Raw genomic sequence first — 21,587 nt, 5'->3', positions numbered from 1 at the left:
TCCGCGGGTGCGCGTGGTCGTGCGCGCATGGTGCGCCCCCCCCCCGCCCTCCCCTCTCCCTTGTGTGTGTGTGGGTGTGCTGTGAAAAGGGAGCAGAGACGGTGGCTGCTCCTGGCAAAACTCTCTCCCTCCCGCCGCTTGTGGCATTCCCTTCTGCGACTACTCTAGCCAAGTGGAAGAGCAAGCCAAAAGACGAAAAAGGGAACATCCCTGCCCCACGTGTAATGCGTCTCTCTGTGTCTGCCTGCCGCCCCCTCCCCATCCCCTGCCCTTGCGGAGCTCCTGCGCCTGCGTACTCGCATGCATTGGTGAGCGCATTCTACCGCTCTCTCGCAAGGTGGCCCTCATGCCTCTTCCAACCCTCTCCCCCTTGACACCTCTTGCCCCCTCCCCCCCCCCTCGCTTCCGCCATCCCACCCTCGCCATCAGTAACACCGGCGTGCGCGAAGGGGCCTCGCTTTGGAAACCCCCTCTCTGCAGTGTCGAGAGTCATCGAGCCAACTCCTGGCTCACCCTCGACGCACCTTTCCCTGCATAGCGTCAACGAAGGGGAGAAGGGTGCGCGCTGTTTACTCGAGCACCAGCATAGACACAAGCACACCCCACACCTTGCATGCAGAGTTGTACGCGGAATAAGAAGCGTCGCTCTTCCACACAGCCCCTGTACAGTGGTGTCGCATCGGTGGGCCGTCTCCTCACGCACCCGCTGAGCGACCTCCACAGGAGGGAGGGGCAGGCAGGCAGAAGAAAATACAGAGAAGCTATCATACCCTCGTCGACGATTGCGCGCACGCACACACACACACGCGAGGATGGCGTCATCGTTGTCATCCTCAACGCTGCTCCTGTCGCACAGCGCCACCATGGGCAGCACTGCCGCCGCCGCGGTAACAGGGGCAACGGAACCGGTGGTGGATGCCAGCCTGGACGAGTACTTTGAGGCCTGTCAGGCTTCGTCATCGTCCGCCCCCTCCTCCTCGTCCCGCTCGTCCTCGTCGTCCCTGTCCGAGCCAGCGACTCGCTCCGTTGGCCCATCATCACGCGACGCTGCGGTCGGCGAAAGAAGCAGCGCCACCGCCGCACTCCAGCGCCGCCACTCGAACGGCGTGCGAAATGTCAAGCCGGCCGCTGCCGTTGCTGCAGATCTCCCCACCCCTCTGCAAGGAAATGTTACGCGGCCGCTGCTGCAGCGTCCTCGACCGCTACGCAGTCCATTGTTCTCTGATGTGCTCATATCCATCCCCTCCACGTTGGACGACGAGGGTGTACCACCGCACGACGCCTCGCCGTCTCGCTCGTCCACGCATCCTCGTCAGCCTTTCCGGAAGCCAGAGTCTGTTGCTCCGCCGCACGGGAGCGCCGCGGCATTCTCGTGCAACGGTGCAGCCGTGCGGGGGTCGGCAGGCTACTTACTCGCGGAGTGTCTGCAACACACAACGCTGCCCTGTGCTTCTCCGCTTTGCTCACCCCCTTCGTGCTCCACTGCCGTCGGTCACTCCTGTGCCGTGCCTCCGGCGTGGGCTAACACCGTGTTTGCGTTCCAGCCGCCGCCTGCAGGCACCGCCGCTGCCCGAGGGAAGAAACGCTCGTCTACAACCATCACGACGCGAGGCGGGGCAAGTTTTTGTCCATCGTCGACGTCTCCGTCCACTGCCCCTCGCGCCGTTGCCGCTGCGCAATTGGACTGCCTCGCTCGCCAGCGGGCCGTGCTCTTCGATGTTCTTTGCGCCCTGCGTCAGCACCCCACGGCGAGTTGCGAGATGCACTCGGACAAAGGTGACTCGCGTAGAAGCGCACATGTCGACCCTTCTCTCCCCCCCTCTGGTGGCCTATGGCGGCTGCGGGACGCTGTGCTGGCCGAGGCAGCTGCCAAGGCGTGGCAGCCAACCTTCTTGGGGGCGCTGGAGCAGCTGCTGGAGGTGGCCAATATCGTGGCAGCTGTCGACGCTCATGTGCGTGAATGCGAGCCGGCCCTCGCTCACCGCGCCTCGCGCGACCCCACGGAAGTGCACGGCGCCCTCACTCACGATGCCACGGAGATGTGCAGCGATGTGCAGGACGCGTCCGTGGCCTTGGAGGTGACAGCAGCGCGGTCTCTAGAGCGGCTGTGCTCGGTGCTGCGGCAGCTAAGCGCCGACTTTGGTCGATGGGTGCTGCAGCTGCAGGAGTACTTGCTCGTCGTGTGTGAAAGTGCTGCAGCGGCCTCGTATCCTAGCGAACACCAACCGCCCCCTCCTCTCACGGAGAATGTGCGCACCACCCTTTACGAGAACGAGGAAGAGGCGCCGAAAGCGGGAGGTGGGAAGCAGTACCTTTTCCGCACTGGTTCGTACATGGCGTCATCTTGCGGTGTGGCGCCCACAGTGCTGCCCGCGTCGTGCTCCCTGGCTAACCTTGTGGCGGCCGTTCGCGAGAACATCGTTCCGCTGCAGCGTTTCCAGGTGCTGGTAGAGGAAAGCGGCTGTTTTGAAGGGCTTGCGCGCTTCGACAAGCGAAGCTCGGCATCGAGGCCAGCGTCGACCACAGGGGCGGCCGCAGCAAGTGGCGCTAGAGAGGAGGCGCCGCCGCCGTTGTTGTCGTGTGCGTTGTTGGCCGCTCGTCTCCTCGACACACTCATCATTCAGGCCAGCGCCTTCCAGGACACCTCGACGATGGATCTCTACCGCCTCTACGTCATGACGCTGCTCTACACCGCGTGGCCGTACGTGCTGCTCTGCACAGCAGCCATCTTCGGCTTTGTCCGCGGCATTGACCCGCCGGTGTGGCGCCGACAGCTGCCGCGGCTGTTTCGCTCTTCCTTCTCCCACGTGCGCATCGGCGACGCTAGCCGCCGCTTTCCCACAGACATCCTCTCGCTGCTGCTGAACTGCGTCGGCTACTATAATAGCGATGGCGTCGCAGCCGCAGCCGCCGCGGGGGAGAAGGAGAAGGGCATGACACAGCGCACAAGAGAACCATTCCCATCGAGCGCTGGTCGTAGCGGTGACTCGGTCGGTGGGGTGTGGGTGCCGGGTCCTCGACAAGCCGGCGCCGGTAGCAGCGGGCGTCGCAGAGGGGAAGCCTCCGAGCAGCACGTCGCAAGGGCTGCGCTTACGTCGGCCCGCGCGTTTGTGTTGCGCAGCCTCGCCAGTTTCACGCGTCGACACAAGCAAATCGCTCTTTCGCGGACCCCGATGCATCCACGACGCGCCTCAGCCGCACCGGCCGGCGTAAAAGGCTACGGAGCGACGACGGCAGCGCCAGCAGCAGCAGCCTCGAGAACTTCAGCTGGGACAACACCACAGTGTCAGCCTTGGCACACGAAGAGCATGAAGGAGATTCTGCACTACATCATGCACGAAGCCGGCGACCGTCAAGGCGACGAGACCAGCGACGGGGATCAAGCTGGAAGTGGCACCGTCGCCGCTGTTGTGGCGTACGCCCAGCAGAACCAGGACGTCCGCCGCCGCGTTGTGCAGGTTCCGGCACCGAGCACGGCTGTGGCGCCGGTGGATGCGACAGGAAGCAGCAACGCTGGCGGCAGCCCCGGTGCATCGCACTACGTGTACTTTCCCACAACCATTCCGCTCGGGTTTGCCTCCATGCTGACGGAGGCCGTGGCAGGGCAGCAGCAGTGGCACCAACGGCGTGGTGGCCGTCGCGTGTCGAGTGTCGCCGATGATCAAGGCTATCTGGCTCCGTCTTCACGCGCATCTTCCTTGGGGCATCGCAGGACATCTGGGGGTGGCAAGGGGATCGGCAGGCCGCGCCCACTCATGTGGTCCGACGACGGGAACGCGACTGCTGCTTGGGACAGCAACAACGGTGATGACGACGGTGGTAACAGCGGCGATGAGGGCGGCAGTGCGCTGCGGCGGCGCGGCATATCGCTCTGGACGCTTGCCATCACTGAGTCGGACACCACCCCGGACGTACGCTTCACTAACGTCCTCGCTGGAGAGGAGGAGCAATACCTGGATGCGGCGGATACGGGTAGCAAGGCGTTTGGCCAGGGAGGTCAGGCGCAGCGGAAGCAGCGTTCCCATCAGCTGTGGATCAACGTCACCATCCCGTGTGCGCGCTGGATCACGACGGCGCTGCTCATCCCCATTGGTGTGGCGGTGCAGCGGCTGCAGGAGCGTCGCTTGCGTGACCTGTTCACGCTGTCGCTGCATGCAGTCGCTGGCGGAGTGGACGGCAGCGGCGGCGGCTGTCCTTTGTCGCGTCCTCTGCATGAGCCCGTGCTGGAGGCACAGCAGCAGCGGCAATCAGCGGATACGACGGCTCCGGTAGAGCGGCCATCGCCTGGATCCCTCGCACCACTCGATGGACTTGCCGGCAAAGGGCTTGTGAGCCGCACCGCCACCGCGTACTCTTTTATTCATGCGTTGAAGCTGCTCGTTGACGTCGCCCTCTGCCGAGACCAGGAGAGGCTTGTCCACGGATTCCTGGAGCGACTGCACCGAGAGCCACGATGGTGGGTGCGACACGCCGAGGACGGCGGGGCGGTGGGGTACGGCCGGCTTGGCACCGCCGCTCCTGTTGTGTCCGCCATCTTCGCCGATGCGCTGCGTGGGAAGCGCTTCAGTGAGCTGGTGCGGCTCTCTGTGCTCCCCGCGAGGGTGGTTGCTGCGGCGGCGGCGGCGGCGACCACGACAACCGCCGTCACCTCCACTACACGGGGGCAGCAAGGTGAGCGAGAGGAGGAAAGGCACAGCAGTCCTTCCGTCGCAGCGGACATGCTCGACGTATTCGCATCTTTCCAGTTGGACTTCGCCCTCCCTGACGCCTTCCAGCGCATCTTGCAGCCGCGAGACTTGAGCGTGTACGTGCAGCCCTTGACGAGCACGACGGAGCGCAGTTACCAGACCTACTTTTGGCAGCGCCGCCGGCGCCTCTACGTGGATGAGGGTGACGCGGGGGAAGGGAGGGCGTCACCGGCCGCTCCAGCTGCATCCGACTCAAATGGCATTGCCTTCGCCGACGTGTGGAGCTACGTCTTTGGCTACAAGTGCGCCCTCTACTACGCCCAAATCACGCTGCGGGAGCACAAGAAGCGGCTACACCAACGCGACGCCCAAGATGCGCAGGTGGCACAAGCGATGGGCCTGCCAGGACAAAATGCGGCGCAGCACCTGCGGTATGTCTCGCGAGGCCTGGGGACTGCCTACTACACCCTCAACTTCGCCGTGGAGCAGCTGCTCTCCTTCATGCAAAACGTCGCGATGCGCGTCGTGTATAACTTGGAGCGCCTGCTCGCCAAAGCCATGAGCTCGTCTCTCGAGTTGTTATCCTGCATGGAGCTGTGCTACCAGTTGGATGCGCTTCTACTGGAGCTCAGTATTGTGTCTTTCCCTGCCCGCCCGCCTGTTGCGCTGAACATGCGGGAGCGGGGTATGCAGTCCTCTGCGGCCGAAGTGGTGCGCGCGGCGGTGCAGCGGGTGCTCGAGGTGGCGCTCGACCCTTCGCGCCTGCCTGTGTCGCACATCCGTAGCAGCACGCGCAACGCCGTCGAGGCTCTCGTCGCCGCGGTGTCTGTCGCGGCGGAGAACCACCCGTCCACCCTCGCCACGCATCTGAAGCCGCTGGTCGTGCGGCTGACGTTCAACCGATACTACGGCACCGATGAGGAGATACGGTCGTTTCACTTTCGGTGACACACACCTGCACACGTGTACCGGCACATTGCCCGCACGCAAACGCGCATTTCTTTCTCTATCTGTGTGTATGTGTGTGTGTGTGTGTGCATCCAAGTTGGACGTGCATGAAATGGCGAAGCCACAACGAACGAAGCCATGGTAATAACCGTGCGCACACGGGCGAGGGTGGTGGGGGAGGGGGAGGGGACTCCCTTTTCATGTGTATCACTCACGACTCTCTCCCTCCTTAAACTGCACCACCCTCCCCCCTCCCCCCACACACACACCTTTCCTTCCTCCAACGTCTCTCTCTCTGTCACCGTCACCGCGGGTGAGCAATGATGCTGCCTTCCTCCCGCTCATCCTCACCTCCTCCTCGTTCATGTGCCGCTTCTCCGCGCCTCACCCACCCTTTCTCCAACGGTGGCAACGACGCTGCTGGCGCGACACGGCCACCACCAAAATACACCTCGCCGACTCGCACGCACGTGCATGAACACGCACTCCTACGTAAAACGGTCTAAGGCCCATGTCCGTCCCCGACCTCACGGCGGAGGAACTGGCCTACTATGCTTCCCTCCGGCTCGAAGATCCGGATGAAGCTGCACTGGCGGCCTTTTTAGCGGACGTGCAGCAGGTGCACGAGGACCACCCCAGCGGTAGCGGCGCCGCTTCATCGAGCATGGTGGCATCCGCCAGTGGAAACGGGGGAGCGCCTCTCACGTCAAGTTGCGTGCCTGCATGTGAGCTCTTCGACAGCAGCGATGTCGAGGGGGTGCCACCTCAACGTGGTGTTGCACCCGTCGACCGACAGTGGTCTTCAACCTTCGCGTCCACGGGGCTGACGAGCAGGCGGCTGTCTGCAAGGCTATTCCCTGTGCCTCGGTCAGCTACCACCGACAGTCGCACCCGCTACGGTGTCACACAGGTGCTGCAGAAAGACCACCTCGTCGGCGGCGTAGCAGGCATTGCCGATGCCGCGCTGCAGACCCGGTGCGTTGAGCTTCCAGCGAGCCAGCTCACCTCTATTGCCCCTATACAGTGCTTCTTGAACGCCACACATGTGTATCTCCAGCACAACGCACTGGCTGACCTGGAAGGCATCGAGCTGCTCTCCCAGCTCCAGGTGTTGGTGGTGCACCACAATCAGCTCACTTCACTCGCCCCGCTGCAACAGCTGGAGTGCCTCTCGTACCTCGATGTGAGTCACAACAACGTGAGCTCCTCGGTGGACGTGCTGCTACGCGACGAACTCCCCTGCCCAAGCCTTAAAAGTCTGAACCTCTCCAACAACCCGTCCTGGAACCGATGCGGCGGGGCCGTGAGTGACGGTGATGGTGGGGAGCGGCACCGCACGTACGTGCAGAAGATTTGCACCGCGTGCCCACTACTCGAGCGGCTTGACGACGTGGACGTTGGTGACGGCGAGGAGGTGGTGCAGCGCAGCGACAGCAGCACTGAGAGCACTGAGAGCAACGTAGACGATGTGGCGGAGAGGCGGTCCACCGGCGCCGCGCCGTCTCAGTCCGGAGGCATCACTGTTAGGCGCGTGCACAGCTCTGTGGAGGCTGCACGCGCAGCCAGCTCTCTTGCACGTGTGCACGATATCCACACTCGCAGTAGTCCCGCGCCGTCTGGCTCCCTCGTTAGCGGCGAGGCAGAGCTCTCTGCTCGACCACACCGCAGTGTTCAAGTGAACAAAGACCATTTGCTGGAAGAGGAGCAGGCACGGCTGGTGCATCAGCTGTTCCTGCGGCACGCCGTCGGCACTGCACCGGCAAGCCCGAAGGCGGTCGACACGGTTTCGGCCTCGCCCCTGCACTCCAGCCGCAGCAGTACCGGTAATGACCACGTTCACCCACGCGATGCAGCGATGGAAGCACGGACAGAGCAGAAGGCAAAGGAATCAGCCGACAGCATGGCGGACGTGTCTGCTCTCCACAGCACGCGAGGTGACACCCTCCAGCTCTACCATAACCTGCAGTTCACGCAGGAGGTGAGTCAGGCACGGATGCAACGCGACGTGGCGGCGCACTGGGACGACGTGTCGCGGGTGCTGCAGACGGTACAGGCGCTGCAGCAAGACCGACGGCGCCGAATACAGCAGAGGCTGCAGGAGCAGACGCCAGCGTACACCGAGTCGCTGATTATGCTCGAAAGGGAGTCGTTCACACAGGATCTTGACCGCTATCGCAACAGTGATGGGTGCCGGAGAGGTGCACCGGCCGGCATCAACGCCGCTGCAAGTGCCCCTGTAACTCCGCCGGCAGTTGCCGCGCCGAACGCTATCGCAGCCGTGGCCCATACTAGCGCTGCTGTTGATGGAAATTGTGCGTCGAACGTCTTCTCCACATCCACCCACCCACCGGAGAAGCCCAAAGGGACGACCAAGAAGGGCCCGAGTGTACCGAAGCCGCCTCCGCGTCGTTAAGTTTCTGCTGTGGGCTACGCGTCTTGCTCGCTGCTCTACTTCGGCTGCGGATGCGCACTGTGTAGACGGGGGCGAGTGTGGCGGAAGTGTCGCTGCCTGCTCCGAGCGCCACCACCACCACCTCCCTCCAACCACACGCGCACGCACGTTTGATGTACAGCGCACATCTCCCTCTCCCTCTCGTACCCCGCTTTGCCTGATTTCGTTGCAAGTCAATGTGCGCTGGAGCCTCCCTCAAGTCGAGTCCCCCTCCCCCCTCCCCCCTTCTCACATGGGAACGGCACATCTCGGGGAGGGGGGAGAGAGGCAGAGGTGCCGTGAGCGCCTCGCGACGAGAGTGGGGAAGGTAAGAGACGACGTCAAGAAGGAGCGAGAAGCGGAAAGCAGCATCGCTCCCCTCCTCCCTCCCCCGTGAGCGCATGTGGCGCCCGTGTGTGTGTGTGTATATGTATCCGTCGTTGTTGGTGCGAAACGTCGCCACACCCGCACCCGCAGCCACTGCAAAAAAAAGGCGGGGGACTGTTTGGAATTCACTTGTATGCGTGTGGGGGAAAGAAGCGGACGTCCGCCTCCCTCCCACACATCCCCCCACCCCTTACACACGGACTGGCGCCTACGTGTTGGTGGGCTTCCCCCGTCTCTCCTTCTCGTCCACCCATGTACCAGCACACGCCAACGCATGCACTGCCCCTCCCCTCCATGAAACGGTCCTCTCCCCCTCCCACGTGTAGGGAGAGGGCTCCTCCTGTCCCTTGATCACTGTCTGCCCTTTTCCCCTCTCCACTGTCCGCACTCACGCATGGCAATCCGTCACCCTCAGACACCCTGGTGATCACACAAGCATACATACTACGCCAGCCAACATGCTCGTGCGGCAGTGAGACCCTCCCAAGGATGGCACCGGTGTCGCCACGTTGACACGGGAGCCAAACGTGGCGATCCGCACGGTCGGCGTGGTCGCAAAGACGGTGGCCATCCGCTCAATAATGTTCACCGACACGTCGAACAAGGCTGCGCTGCTGTCCAACGGCGCGGGCGAGGTGAGCGCCCTGGGGTTCGGAGTCCTCAGGCTTTCACGGTGGGCGACCGGTGCTGGGCAGCTCCCCCTCCCCTTCGCCCGGCCCAACTCCCTGCGTGTGCACTCCTATTTCCGCATACCTCACTTAGCTCCTCTCCATCCCCCACACGCTCTCTCTTGTGGTGCCGCTGGCTCGCTTGCAGGGGCATTCTGTGGCAAGAGGACGTACCGCATCGACCTTCTCTGCCGCGAGCACGTCGGGACAGTGGACAGAAACGGGCAAGATGCATCTGGGTGAGGACGCAGATGCCCACGCCGACCTCTGCACGCATTGAACTGGGCGGGGGGAGGGGGGAAGAAAATGCGCATCCGTGACGAGGGCCCGTTTGCCGTTCTTTGTGGCTCTTTCACCCTTGGCTGCGCGCGCGCGTGTGCGTGTATGTGTATCCCCCTAATCCTCTGTCGTCATCGTGGCTTTGTGGTTCGTGTTGGTGTAGTCGCCGGCCTTCGCCATTACCCCCTGCCGCCCCCACACCACTCTGCTCTGCTCCGCTTCCTTGTGTGCACCAACAAGACGCAACACAATAGAATCCCAATAAGCATGAAGCGGCGAACACAGGAGGAAATAAGGAGAGGGCCGCACTGTCCTCGATACAGGTGCGTGCCATCGGCGCTCGGGGAGGGGGGAGAAACAGCGTCGAGTCGGTGCCTGCCGCTCCCCTCGCTCGATCTCTCTCACACACGCCATCGACGCTCAGCACGTCTGCGTTGTGCGGAAAGACATGAACGTGAGTCATGCGGCAGCTTTCTGCTTTCTCCCTCTCCTCTCCTCTGCCCGCGACTCCGTGTGTCTCCCAGCCGTCTTTACTGTACGTGCAGGAGGAGTCGCGGTAGCCCTCACGCCCGCCCCATCGTGTGCCTCTTTTAGCGTGTCGCTCTGTTCGCTCGTGTGCCGGCTTCACCGGTCTTCCGCTGTGTAACGGCGTGTGGGTGTGTGTCTTCTGGTTCGCCATCGGCGATGACGACAGAAAAATAAGAGCCCATACGAAGATCGACCTGATACACACCAACGACTGGCAGCATCTTCCGTGGCCACAAGTGAAACAGGACAACGACGCACGGCCAGCAGATCACATGCGCTCTGCGCTTATCACGAATATCCTCGAGACGGTAGAGAACGAGGTGCGCCAGCGTCTGCGCAATGCGGCTGCGTTGGCGTCGCCGGGTCCCTCCTCTGCCGTTGCCCCGCCCACCTCGCTCTCTCTCCTCACCCCGGAGGACTGGAGTGCTGTGCGCCGCTCGCTGAGGGAAGACGCCACTCCCCCACCCATCGCTGCCGGCGCAACGGGTGAGGTGGAGAGTGCATCAGCAAGCCTCCAACCGACGACAGCAAATGAGCTGCTGCAGTACGTGCAGATGCGGTGCGCAGAGCTGCCCATGCGTCTGCAGATCGAAGCACTGCTGATACGCCGCTACGAGCACCTCCTGCGTCAGCACACGCGCGAGCTTGCCACCCTCAGCGAGCACATGACACTGATCAGTCGCACCCCACCCACGTTAGCGCCGGCACCGCGAGGCTTTTCAGAGCCGGCGCTGAATCTCGCGCAGCTGCCAGTCGACCTGCGCGCACTGCTGGCGGAGGAGGAGATGGGGCCGCGTCTCGACCGTTGCAAAGCTCGCATCTGCGAGCTGGAGGCGATGGCCCGGCAGGATTCAGAGGCCAAGGTGCGATGCTGTCAACGCATGGTGCTCCTCAGCGAGTTTGTGCGAGCGTTGGTGCGGCACGCTACGGCCCACATGCTGAAGTGCAAGGAGGAGCCGAAGAACGACGCCGCAGTGGTGACGAAGCGGCCTCGTACGGAGCAACACGTGTGACAGGCGCTTTTCTTTGTGTGTGCACGTGTGTGTGCAACTCGCCGTCTCGCAGCCTCACTTCGCCTCATCGCCCCCCCCCTCCCCCTTGCCGTTCATCCGTCGCGGCGTGGCGGTGCGCGTGTGTCGGAGAGGAAGGGAGAGCATTTCGTGCGAGACACAGGGAGGCGCTCGCAGCGTTATCCTGATGGAGAAAGTCTGTTGCGCATGTCAGCAGCTCTCCTCTGTTGCTACGTTCTTCAGCCGCCCGTTGGCCGAGTCGCAATGCGCGCCAGCGCCGCCGCCACCGCCAAATTTCCTGTAGGGGACGCGCACATGTACCTCCACATACGCACGCTGGACCGCTTTTCGATAACCGGCATATATCCAGAGAAGCACACCAACGACATGAAAGAAAAAGCGAGAGGCGATGCAGAGGCGGCAAGGAATGTGTCTTACAAGGACTTTCCAAAAAAGTAACGTCTTGGCCTCTTCCACAGCTGCAGGGGCGTGCAACTCTTGCTTGTGTAGCACGTGTCTGTTGAGCTCCGAGATGCCTGCCCATCCACACAGCACGGTTGAGGGAAAGCCGCCATCGTGCTCACAGGCTCTCCGTCCTCGAGCAAAGCAAGGATGCCGATTCGCCGTTTATCTACTTCCGTTTCTGGTGTCTCCGCTTGCGCGTGCTTGACTGCGAAGCGTTCCTCTGAGTCGCAGCACACTCCACGTCACGCGGTCACCCGCACCTCTTTCCCCTCCCCCACCCACCCTCACCCAGCCCGTCATCCCTCCCTTCCACACTCACCACCGCCATACGCCAGTGTTTCAACCAGAAGACACACAAGCACGGAAAAGAAAAGCAAGACGATGTCGTCACCGTGCTCGCAGCCCGTCCTTCTCTCCACGCGAACTTTATTGCCTTCCCACGTGTCATCATGACAGACATGCATCACCGCCGCCGCTCCGACACTCACCACAACAGACGCAACGAAACAGGCGAGTCTTCCTTGTGTGGGCACCTCTTTGTCTCCTCCTCCATAGCTCTCTTCCTTGGCCTCCCTCGCGGCGATGCCGGGCCAACCCCACCCCGTTCTATCACCGGGCGCAGCGCCCACCGTTGGCGCTGACGGACAAGGTCTGTGCTCGAACTGTGCCGCCGAGACCCACCAGTCGCCATCGTGACGCCTGCACCCACTGCTGTCAACGACGTGCAGATGCAGGAGAAGGTGGAGTGCCCCATGCCGCCGCAGACTCATGGCAGCGTCCAACCTGCCGAGGCACATGCGAGCAAGCCATCCAGACACGCCCCTCATGTCCTCGACGGACGTGGAAGGTGAGGACAGCGTCCTCCGCATCCCCAGACAGCAACGTTGTCCTGAAGCTGGCCGCATGAGGCGGGCAATGCGAGCACTGTGCGCACGCGCTGTCAAGCACAGCTGGCATGGTGCCCCACGCCCAGACAACGCATCGAGCGGTGAGAGGGGCACGAATGATGGGCGGAAAAGACGCGAAGCGATCCACACGGATCAGCCCAAAGGTGCATGCGCGCGAAATACGCGGCATCTCCCACGCCCCACCGGGTGCGCCGATGAGGCACAGGCGCCGGAAGCGTGACGGGAGCATCCCGAATGGCGCCAGCGAGTCCTCCAGACCCCCGTGTGGCGAGCCGCCGCACCATATTATGGGGTGCCGCGGCTTGCGGCGACTGAGGGCGAAAGCGTGGCATACAGGCAGGACACAGGGGCTGAGAGGGCCCTGGCCGGCGCCTGGCCAGCTTCCCCCTTGAGCTCCTCCGGCATGCGCCTGGACCAGCCGCTCTTGCCCGCACGACAGACGCCACCGCCTCCGCCCCCTGGAGCAGGACCCTGAAGGCGGCCCACTCGGATCGAGGCGTGCCCGCTAGGCACATGGCCCCGATTCGGCGGCAGACGGCTCGTCCTCGGCGACCAGGATTCAACCGCAGTGCAGCAGAGGCGGGTGGGCTGTGGTTGTATGTATGCGTACGTTTGTTGGTTGACGTGTTCGTGGGTGGAGCGGACGCGTCGGAGCAACAACCAGTGTCTGTTTTCTGTCACACAGCACCGGCTACACGCCACACTGCACCCCCTCCCCTCCCTCCCCCGCCACGCTGGCCCTGCCGCAGGCCCCACCATCCGCGCGGTGCGCAGAAGCAGCAGCAGGCACACGCCGGCACAGCAGTGCGCCGACTCCGTCCACTGAGCACGGTCCCCGCCACAAACTCTGCTCACACCCTCTCTGCAGGTCGCCCCACCCGCTGCGTCCCTCGGGGGTGTCCCCAGGCTCCCCACACCAGGGGGCAGTGCGAGGGTCGGGTGGGATGCGCTCGAGTCACGCGGACGCTTCGCCCATCACATGGATGGCACAGGCGTGTGCACTGGGGGGGCGTCACCGACAGAAGTGGCTCGACACGGGCGGAGATGGGGGAGGGGGAGGGGGGCTTCTCGGGTTCCCACACACAGAGTGGGAAGTGTGTGTGTGTGTGCGTGTGCTTGTGTGCAGTGGAGCCCGTGGTAGGACTGCACGGAGAGGCGTGTCCTCCCGTGGTCGTGAGGGGAGAGGGGGAAGGGTGATCGAGTCACACATGCATGAGAAATCAGACGTGGCAGATGTGTAAAGTACGGGAAACATCTCAGCGACACAGGAACGGCGACAGGGATAGGAAAATACGCCACAAAACGAAAGAAAAGGATGGAGGCGGGCCAGGAGCTTGAATATGAAACGCGTGTTGGCGAGGGTGTGCCCAACAAGGGTCGAAAGGGAGGACGTAAGATGATGCTTCAGTTATGTTACCGCGAGTAGCTGTGTGCCGCGGTGAGCTGCACTGCTTGAACTCCGTACACGTCTCCCCACAGCATTCCTTCCTCCGTTCCCTCTTATCTCCCTTGTCTCCTCCTCGCGTAGGACGTGGCCCCCCTCCCCTCATTGCCCACCACCAAAGTAGCCCCCCCCCCACACACACACACACCACCACCACCACCACCACCGCTCTTGCACGATGGTCGGCACACCGACCTCCACCCCATCTCAACCCATCCGCCCTTGATCCACCCCCCTCTCCCTCTCTCTGACTGACTAACAATATCGTTCATCCGCCTTTTGTTTTGTTTGCCCTTTTCCTCGCTGCTTCCCACGCCTGCTTCTCGTATTAGCGGATCCCGTGATCACCTTGTTGCGTTGTGTTGTGTGTGTGTGTGCACGCCAACACCTCTTTTTCGTTCTCCGCTTGAGTCGACTCCTGAGCGCAAAGTCTTTACGCGTGCGTGCGTACGCGTTGTTCTTGGTGCCCACCACCCCACCCACCCTCATACCGCCTCCTACGCACAGCTCCACCCTTTTCCGTTTGATTTTCTCTTTCTGTTATTTATCTGCACAGCAGCAGAGCTGAAAGACGCTACCACACCTCCGAGCACCTCTCACTCCCTCTTCGACCCGCTACCACCCCTCCCCCTTCTCCTCTCTTCTCCCGTGCGGCCTACAGCCCGCCTCTTCCCCCCTCCCCCTGACTTTTGTGTCAGAGTGAAAGATTTCAAGAAAGCGAAGAGGGGCACGAACCACAAGTACAGGCACTCGTCCACCCGCACCTACTGCATACGTGTCTTTCTCTCCCCCTCCTCCTCCTCCGACCTTCACAGACACAAGTAAATAAATATATGTGTACATACATATTCATTTGTTTGTCTATCCCTATACACTCCACCGTATTACCAACGTGGGCGACTGTCTCGCTCTCACTCTCTCTGCGTGCTTTTTCTCTCACGCTCTGCATCTCTACTGACCTCCCCCCAACCCCCTATCTGCTGTGACGCGCCCACACGCACACATCGCTAGCCATCACCCTTCTCCTTCTGCTGGCTCGCTCTCTCTCTCCCCCCCCCCGACCACCACCCACCCCCTTCACGCCGCGCACACACGGTGTCAGGGAAGGGAGACGACGACGGACGAACAGCCAAAATAGAGAAGGTGAAAACGATCTCCTCGTCCTCCAAAGTGCGTGCACAACGACTTTGCCACACGCACGCACACACACATCAATCTATACACATATCTATCTACACAGATATATACATACATATCTATATATACGTAAATACCTGCCTATATATCTATATCTATATATCTATACGTATCCATTGGCAAGTAACGTCTCACCTGATTTTTCTTTCTTTTTGAAATTACTTTTGGTGTTTGTTGGTGTTTTATTTATTTATTATTTTAGTTTACTGTTTTATTTTCACGTGTGTGTGTGTGTGTGTGTGTGTATGTGTAAGGGGGAGTTTGCCTCATTTTATTTCTTGTTCTCGTTTCGCTTTGCGTGCTGCATAACCCTCCTCACGTCTTACTCCTCCTCCACCACCTGCCGTCCCTCCGCTTCGATCGCAGGAAGGACGGACGGGATCAGGAAAGACACGAGAACACGGGCGAGGGTTGCAGTACGCGCACACGCACACGCACACACACACACACACACACAGCGTCTGCTGACAAACCAGCGGCTACACGAAGGGGAAGCAAAACAACGAAAGGTGAGGAGGCGTGTGCACGTGTGCGTGTGGACTTTTTTTTCCCTTTCGCCGTTTCGCGCGTCTACTCGAAGCGCCCGCTCTTTTTCTTCTCTCGTTTTCTTTGTTGTTGCTGCTGTCGTTTCTTCTCCTCAGCGGCTCCCGCGGTTGTCGTGTAGCCGTCGAGACGGAGGGGTAGAGGAGAGATACAGCGTTGTGTTCCCCCGCGTTGTTGCGGTCGTCCTTGTTTGCCTTGTCGAGTAACTAAGGCTTCGGCAGCTTCGCCCCTCCCCCCCCCCCCGGCCGTCCACGTACCCTGCTGCAGCAATGCAGCGTCAGTCGTCAGCCAAATCGGGCTGTCACAACGCTTCCGAGTTGTCGCCAGTGCACAGAAATGCTTATGAGATGAGGAACAGAGGATCGCTGCCACCGATGCGCAGTGGCTCTCCACTCTCGCCGCCTGCGATGCCTGTGAAACCTGCCGTCAGCAACGACTGGCCGCGTGCGCTCTCAGCCCGCACAGACCACGGCGGCGGCGAGGAGCAGAACAACGACGAGGGAGAAAAAAGCGCTAGCAGCGGGCCAGCAAGGAGGACATCTTGCGGCGGTGCGACGGGCTCAACGTCGGCTACAGCGACAACCTGCGCCGCTCATATCGTTTCGGATGTGCCCAGCTCGTCTTCCTTGGCACCCTTCTCTATCCCTCCACTCAGTTACAGCAACATCAGTGAAACTTCATCTACCTATAACGCTCACAGCATGTCTCCGGGCGGCCGCCGCAGCAGTCAGGTCACTGGCATGCATAAGAACCTCCTGGTCTTTCCTCCGCGTGTGTTCCGCACCGCTGGTATGCTGCCACCCTCCGCAAAGACGCCGACCGCCGCCTCCGAAGCGCTTGTGACACCGCCATCACCGGCTCGGCTGACGATGGCCGTCACTGGCACTGGCCACCCCGTGACGCCTCTGCCGTCCCCGACTGTTGTCGCAGCAATGTCGCTCATGAGCCCAGAAGGCGTTCCGCTGCCGAATCAACTCACCTACTTTTCCATTGGCGGGTCGCGCCGGCGCAACAGCATCAGCGTGCCAACCAGCCCCTTCCAGGTCGAGGGCGACAAGGCAGAAAACTCCTTTATGGAGGAAATCGTCGGCGGTGCCGATGAGCGTTGGCTGGTCGACGCACATCACAGAGCTGCGACAGATCACAACAGCCACACTAGCGCGCGACTTGAGCGTCTGAACGCATGTGGTACCGTCACCGCTACCGTCGCCGACTCCGTAGACAGGGCAACCACGCGGTCTTCGCGAACCGCGGACCACGCTAGCGAAGACGACGGCACTGCCTCTCACGCAAATTCGGCAGCGAGCACGCGCTCCTCCTCCTCTCCGCCGTCGTCGCCCTCGCACAGGGCGCGCAGCTCAGCGGCATCTCCGTCATCAGCAGCTGAGGTCGCCGCGTCTGCCGCCAGCGCCGCCCCAACCACAATCCCTACCAGCCACAACGTCCCGATCCCACCTCCCATCTCCGCTGCTCCGCAAGGCAGCAGCAGCGCCAGGAATGCGGCCAACTTGAGCCTGAGCGCCGACCATGTGCGCCATTCACTCGTTGTTGCGCCACTACCCTCCCCTCTCGTATCGCCTGTAGCCGTCAGCGTGGCCGGTGGCGGGGCGGGCGGGACCACGTCGCCCACCAACCGCGGCGGTGCAGCACTCAGCCGGGGCGACTCGCAGTCACCGAGTTCGTCGCTACGTTTTGGGACGCACGATCCGTACAACACCTCCGTTATTGTGGCGACGCCGTTGATGAGCGGTGTGCCGCGCACGACAAGCTTCACCAGCTACCCCTCCCCCTCTGCAACGACGACCCCGATCGGGCCGGGCATCACGCACATGCGAATGTGGAGCACGTCGGCGCTCACAAACGGCAACGCCGTGGACTGTGGTGCCGCGTTTTTGTACAGCGCCGTCGCGAACTTGGACACGATGAGCGTCAAGTCGAGCATGGTGGATGTGCCGCCAGGAATTCATGACGGCATCATGGTCTGGGCCGCCAGTGGCGGTCCATCTAAGCTGCCGTCGACGTCCACAGGAGAGCACTTCCTCTACGGTCCCTACGGCGGCTGCGCGGCGCCGCAGACTGCACGGTACGCCCACGAGGAGGCGCCTGCACAAACACCAACGCCGTCTTGTGCGATTGGCGAAAATGCCGCAGACGCATCTAGTGAAGCCGCTGGCCAGCAGTACGAGTCCGAGCAAACGCCGTCCGAGCAGCCGTACGACCCCCAGCATGAATACTCGTGCCAGCAGCACAGTGTACAACGACATCAGGTCCAGCGTGCCGACAGCTATGCGCCGTCGTACGAGCAGCGGCAGCAGCCCCATCCCCCTCCGGTACAGGAGTTAACAGGACACTGCCAGGCTTTTGAGCCACAACAGCAGTACGATCATGAGCCGTATCCAGCACCGCCGGTGCCGTACTCGTATCGACTCCAACCACATCAGCCGCATGTGCACGCACCCCAGCCACAACAGCAGTACGATCATCAGCGACAGCAGCCACCGCAACAGCCTTACCACACGCAAGGGTTGCATGGTGAGCGAGGCGGCAATGCAGGTGCAGTGCCCCACAACTGGGACGGGCCACGGAAGCGCGTAGCGCAGGATGTACTGCCGGGTTTTTTCTCTGTGGACACGATCCAGCTCGGCGATCAGACGCACCTTGTCTCAGACCGCAACGGCGTGCCACACGAACCCAACGAGCAGCAGCAGCTCTCTCATGAGGCGCCGCACGACGCCGCGCTTCTGGCCAGTGGTAGTGGTGTGGACTATACTTCTCCGGATTACAAAACGGGCCATCAGAGCTGCGGGCCTACGGCTGCTCCCGAGTTCGACAACAGAGGAAACTCGCCGGTCGCGCAGCAGCAGCAGCAGCAGCGGTTGAGCTGGTCCTCCAGCATTTACTACGACACAACACCAGCGCGCGGCGTGCCGGGGGACTACTACAGCGGCTCTCGTGCAGGAGCGGAGTCCACCACAGCGACACTTAGCACCTCCCCCTATGGCAGTGACGACGACAACGAGGCAATGCGAATTCACAGCGGTGCCATGTACGGCTCACCGCCCCGGCACGCCGAGCAGCATAGAGGGAGCGCGTCGGTCATGATGGTGGGCGGTATGATGGTCGCACAGCCACCGCACATGGCGGCCCCGGTGGTCTCGCGCACGCCGAACCAGCGGACCGGCTACACTGTGAATAACCGAGGGAGTAGCAGCAGCGGAGGCAACAGCAACGTGGGCGGTGGTATGAACAGCGTGGAGGCAAACGAGAGCGGCAGCCTCAGAAGCGGCAACAGTGGGGGTGGTGCGGACATGGCGCTCGTGTACAATGTCGACAAGTCGATCGACGTCTGCGGCGGCCCTGGAGCGTTGGCACCCACGTTACGGGATGCAGGACCCAACGGGCCGGTCGGCGTCTGCTGCAGCGGTGGCGGCATTGGCGCCAACGCAACGACAACAACAGTCGTTTATGGCGGCTACTTGCATTACCCTCCCATGAAAAATTACGCCATGGGGTACACAGACATGTACATCCCGCAGCCTGAGCGTCACACGAGGGGCTCCGTGGCGACTACTTCATCCTCACAGGAAGGCGCGAACGAGTCTCGCACCACGAGCAACGTACTCGTTGCGCCACCGCTGCCCCGCAGCGCCGGTGCGATGGACGGAGGTGCCGCAACGCACTATCAACCGCCTCACGGCCGGGAACCCGGCTTGCAGGAGCCATCTATTACGCGGCAGCGCCAGCAGCGGCACCCCACTGTGAGCAGCAGCGCCGCGGACGAGTTGCAGCCGACGAAAGGCGGAGAGGACTACTCGCCGCACATCGCCTCGCCGAGCCGGTGTCGCTCCTCCATTCCCCCGGTGAACCAGCCAAGTAAATACAGCGAGATGCGCTATCCGCAGCCGCAGCAACCCCACGTGCTTTCACATGCACCGCAGCAGCTCCGAATCCCGAGCGAGAGCAGCAACAGTTTCGGTTACGCTCAGGCGAACGCGGTACGCGGTACCGGTGCGGTGGCGTAGCAGAGCTTTTCCCCTTCGCAGTTCTGAGCACATGATAATATCCTGTGTCGCTGACAGGCAACTCCGTCCCACACGCGCACACACATACACATGCTGCCCGTCCACCAACGGCGGCCGTGTCTTTCGCTCTCCCTCTCCCTGACCACACCTACCTTGCCCGGACGAAACGTCGGGGAAGCGAAGACAGTGGGAAGGAACAAAGAAAAATGCATGTTTATGGTCCCCTGCGTGCGTAGTTATTTATACGGGCTTGGGGGGAACCTCTGGGCAAGCAGGCGTGGGGATTGTTGCGGTCGATGCTCCCTCTCTCACATGGAAGGGGGGGGCCCTGCCCGCCGTTATGTTCTATTGCCCTAATTGGCTGGCGCACGCGGACGTATATACGTATATGCATGTAAATGTATATGTACCTACGGGTGACGCGCACACGCACCCACACCTCCTCCACGCACTGCCTTGGTTATTATGTTATGGTTATACATCCATATCCATATATTATGTACATATTATGTGTATATATATATATGTGTTGTTATTTCGGTTGCCCCTTTTGTGAGCGATCTATTCCTTGTCATCCTTCTACGTGTGCCAATGGTGTTTTTTGGCTACTTCTTGGTTGCAGTTATTCTCTTAGTATGCTGGCTGGTCGTCTCTCTCGCTCCCCCTCCTCCTCCCCCTCCCCTCCCTCACGCTACCCCTCCCTTCTCCCTCGTCATCCTGCTCTCGCTCTCTCTCCCTCTACCGTTGTTCCGTTTTTTGTTTTCTGTGGTCGCCCCCCTCCCCCTCCCCCTTTCTTGCCGTGTCTAGATGAATATGTATATATGTATATATATATATATGTATACGTCTGTGTGTGTGCGTGTCTCTCTATCGACCCCCTCTCCCCTTCTCCTGTTGCTCTCTCCCCTTCCGGGATGACCGCCCGCCTGTGTGACTCTCGCCTTGCGTTGTCTCTCATCATCGTCGTCTCATGTGGATTATCACATCCCTATCTCCTCATCCGTTTTTTGGGGGGGCGGAGGGGGGTCTCCCTCTCCCTCTCCCTCTCCCTCTCCCTCCCTTCTCTCTCTCTCGGTGACTCGTGCTCGCCGGCGGCGTCCGTCGTTCATCGCTGTGCAGCCGATGCTGATGGTGCTCTTCATTCTGAGCCTCTCTCTCTCCCTCTCCTTCTCCCTCTGCACGTGTGCGTGTGTGTCTGTGCGAATATCTTGGACATGGGCGAGTTCTCCACGACGCCTCTTTGCTTTCCATTTTGTTTTGCCTCCCTTTGTACTGCTCGCTCCCGTGTTGTTCATCTCGCCAATGACAGTTCTTCGATTTATTTTCGGGGGTGGGCGGGGGCGGGGGGTTTGGTATTCTCTGAGTGAATGCCTCATGTTGTTACTATTCCTGCCCTTTCCTTTCCCCTCTCCCACTCCATCTACATGCACACACGCGTGCGCGCGAAGATAACATGTTAAAAGGCCGCTTGCTCTGTGTGTACGTGTCGGTTGTATGGGACGTATGGCTCCGCTACGGCCGCTGCCCCCCCCCCTCCCTCCCTCCCTCCTCCTATGTCATCTCAGCCTTCGCGTGATGACTCTGGACCGTTCTCGTTTCGAGGAATTTCCCTTTTTATTCCTTGTCTGTGCTCGCTGTCATCCATCTATCGTTTTATGTCGCTGTTCTCTGCGCACAATATGCCCCCCCCCCTCCTCTCCCCCTCCCTCTCTTGTGGTGGTGGATGGCTGTGGTGGTGCTCTCCTCGACCTCATCAACCCCCCTCCCCTACCCACCCGCTGTTGCACTTCCCTTTTTCATCTTTTTTGGGGGAGGGGGGAGGGAGGTGGTTCACGTAAGGATGCGCGCGTGTGTGTCCGTTGCTGTGGGTGCAACAGCAGGACTCTCCCCCCCCCGTGCTGACCGGCGTGCCGTGCCGGGAGGAGGGAAAGGGTGCCGCTGGCGGATGACGAGGATGGTCGTGCAATTTCTACTGCCACCGAAAGTGCTGCTTATTCTGTCACACGCGTGCGCACACCTCACCTCCCCTCCTCCCCCTCCTCCGCCGCATTCTTCAAAAGGAGATTTGA

General features: G+C 61.6%; 4 protein-coding genes across 4 annotated transcripts; all 4 read left to right on the top strand.

Moving 5' to 3' along the window:
• Positions 1–1,760: 1,760 nt before the first annotated feature.
• On the top strand, positions 1,761–5,636 carry LMXM_13_1440 (conserved hypothetical protein; the record flags this gene model as incomplete). Its single annotated transcript, XM_003873296.1, has 1 exon — positions 1,761–5,636. One exon carries the CDS (start codon positions 1,761–1,763, stop codon positions 5,634–5,636), a length of 3,876 nt encoding a protein of 1,291 aa, XP_003873345.1.
• Positions 5,637–6,147: 511 nt separating this feature from the next.
• Positions 6,148–8,049, top strand: LMXM_13_1430 (conserved hypothetical protein; the record flags this gene model as incomplete). Its single annotated transcript, XM_003873295.1, has 1 exon — positions 6,148–8,049. The coding sequence occupies one exon, from the start codon at positions 6,148–6,150 to the stop codon at positions 8,047–8,049; it is 1,902 nt and encodes a 633-aa protein (XP_003873344.1).
• A 2,152-nt stretch (positions 8,050–10,201) lies between these two features.
• LMXM_13_1420 (conserved hypothetical protein) lies at positions 10,202–10,942 on the top strand (the record flags this gene model as incomplete). The annotated part of the gene is made up of 1 exon (XM_003873294.1): positions 10,202–10,942. One exon carries the CDS (start codon positions 10,202–10,204, stop codon positions 10,940–10,942), a length of 741 nt encoding a protein of 246 aa, XP_003873343.1.
• A 4,823-nt stretch (positions 10,943–15,765) lies between these two features.
• Positions 15,766–19,518, top strand: LMXM_13_1410 (hypothetical protein, unknown function; the record flags this gene model as incomplete). Its single annotated transcript, XM_003873293.1, has 1 exon — positions 15,766–19,518. One exon carries the CDS (start codon positions 15,766–15,768, stop codon positions 19,516–19,518), a length of 3,753 nt encoding a protein of 1,250 aa, XP_003873342.1.
• Positions 19,519–21,587: the final 2,069 nt, after the last annotated feature.

This window comes from Leishmania mexicana, chromosome 13 (assembly GCF_000234665.1).
Source record: "Leishmania mexicana MHOM/GT/2001/U1103 complete genome, chromosome 13".
In the NCBI taxonomy this organism is placed as follows: domain Eukaryota; phylum Euglenozoa; class Kinetoplastea; order Trypanosomatida; family Trypanosomatidae; genus Leishmania; species Leishmania mexicana.
Note: the sequence above shows the minus strand (reverse complement) of the source record. Positions and strands in the feature narration are given on the sequence as shown.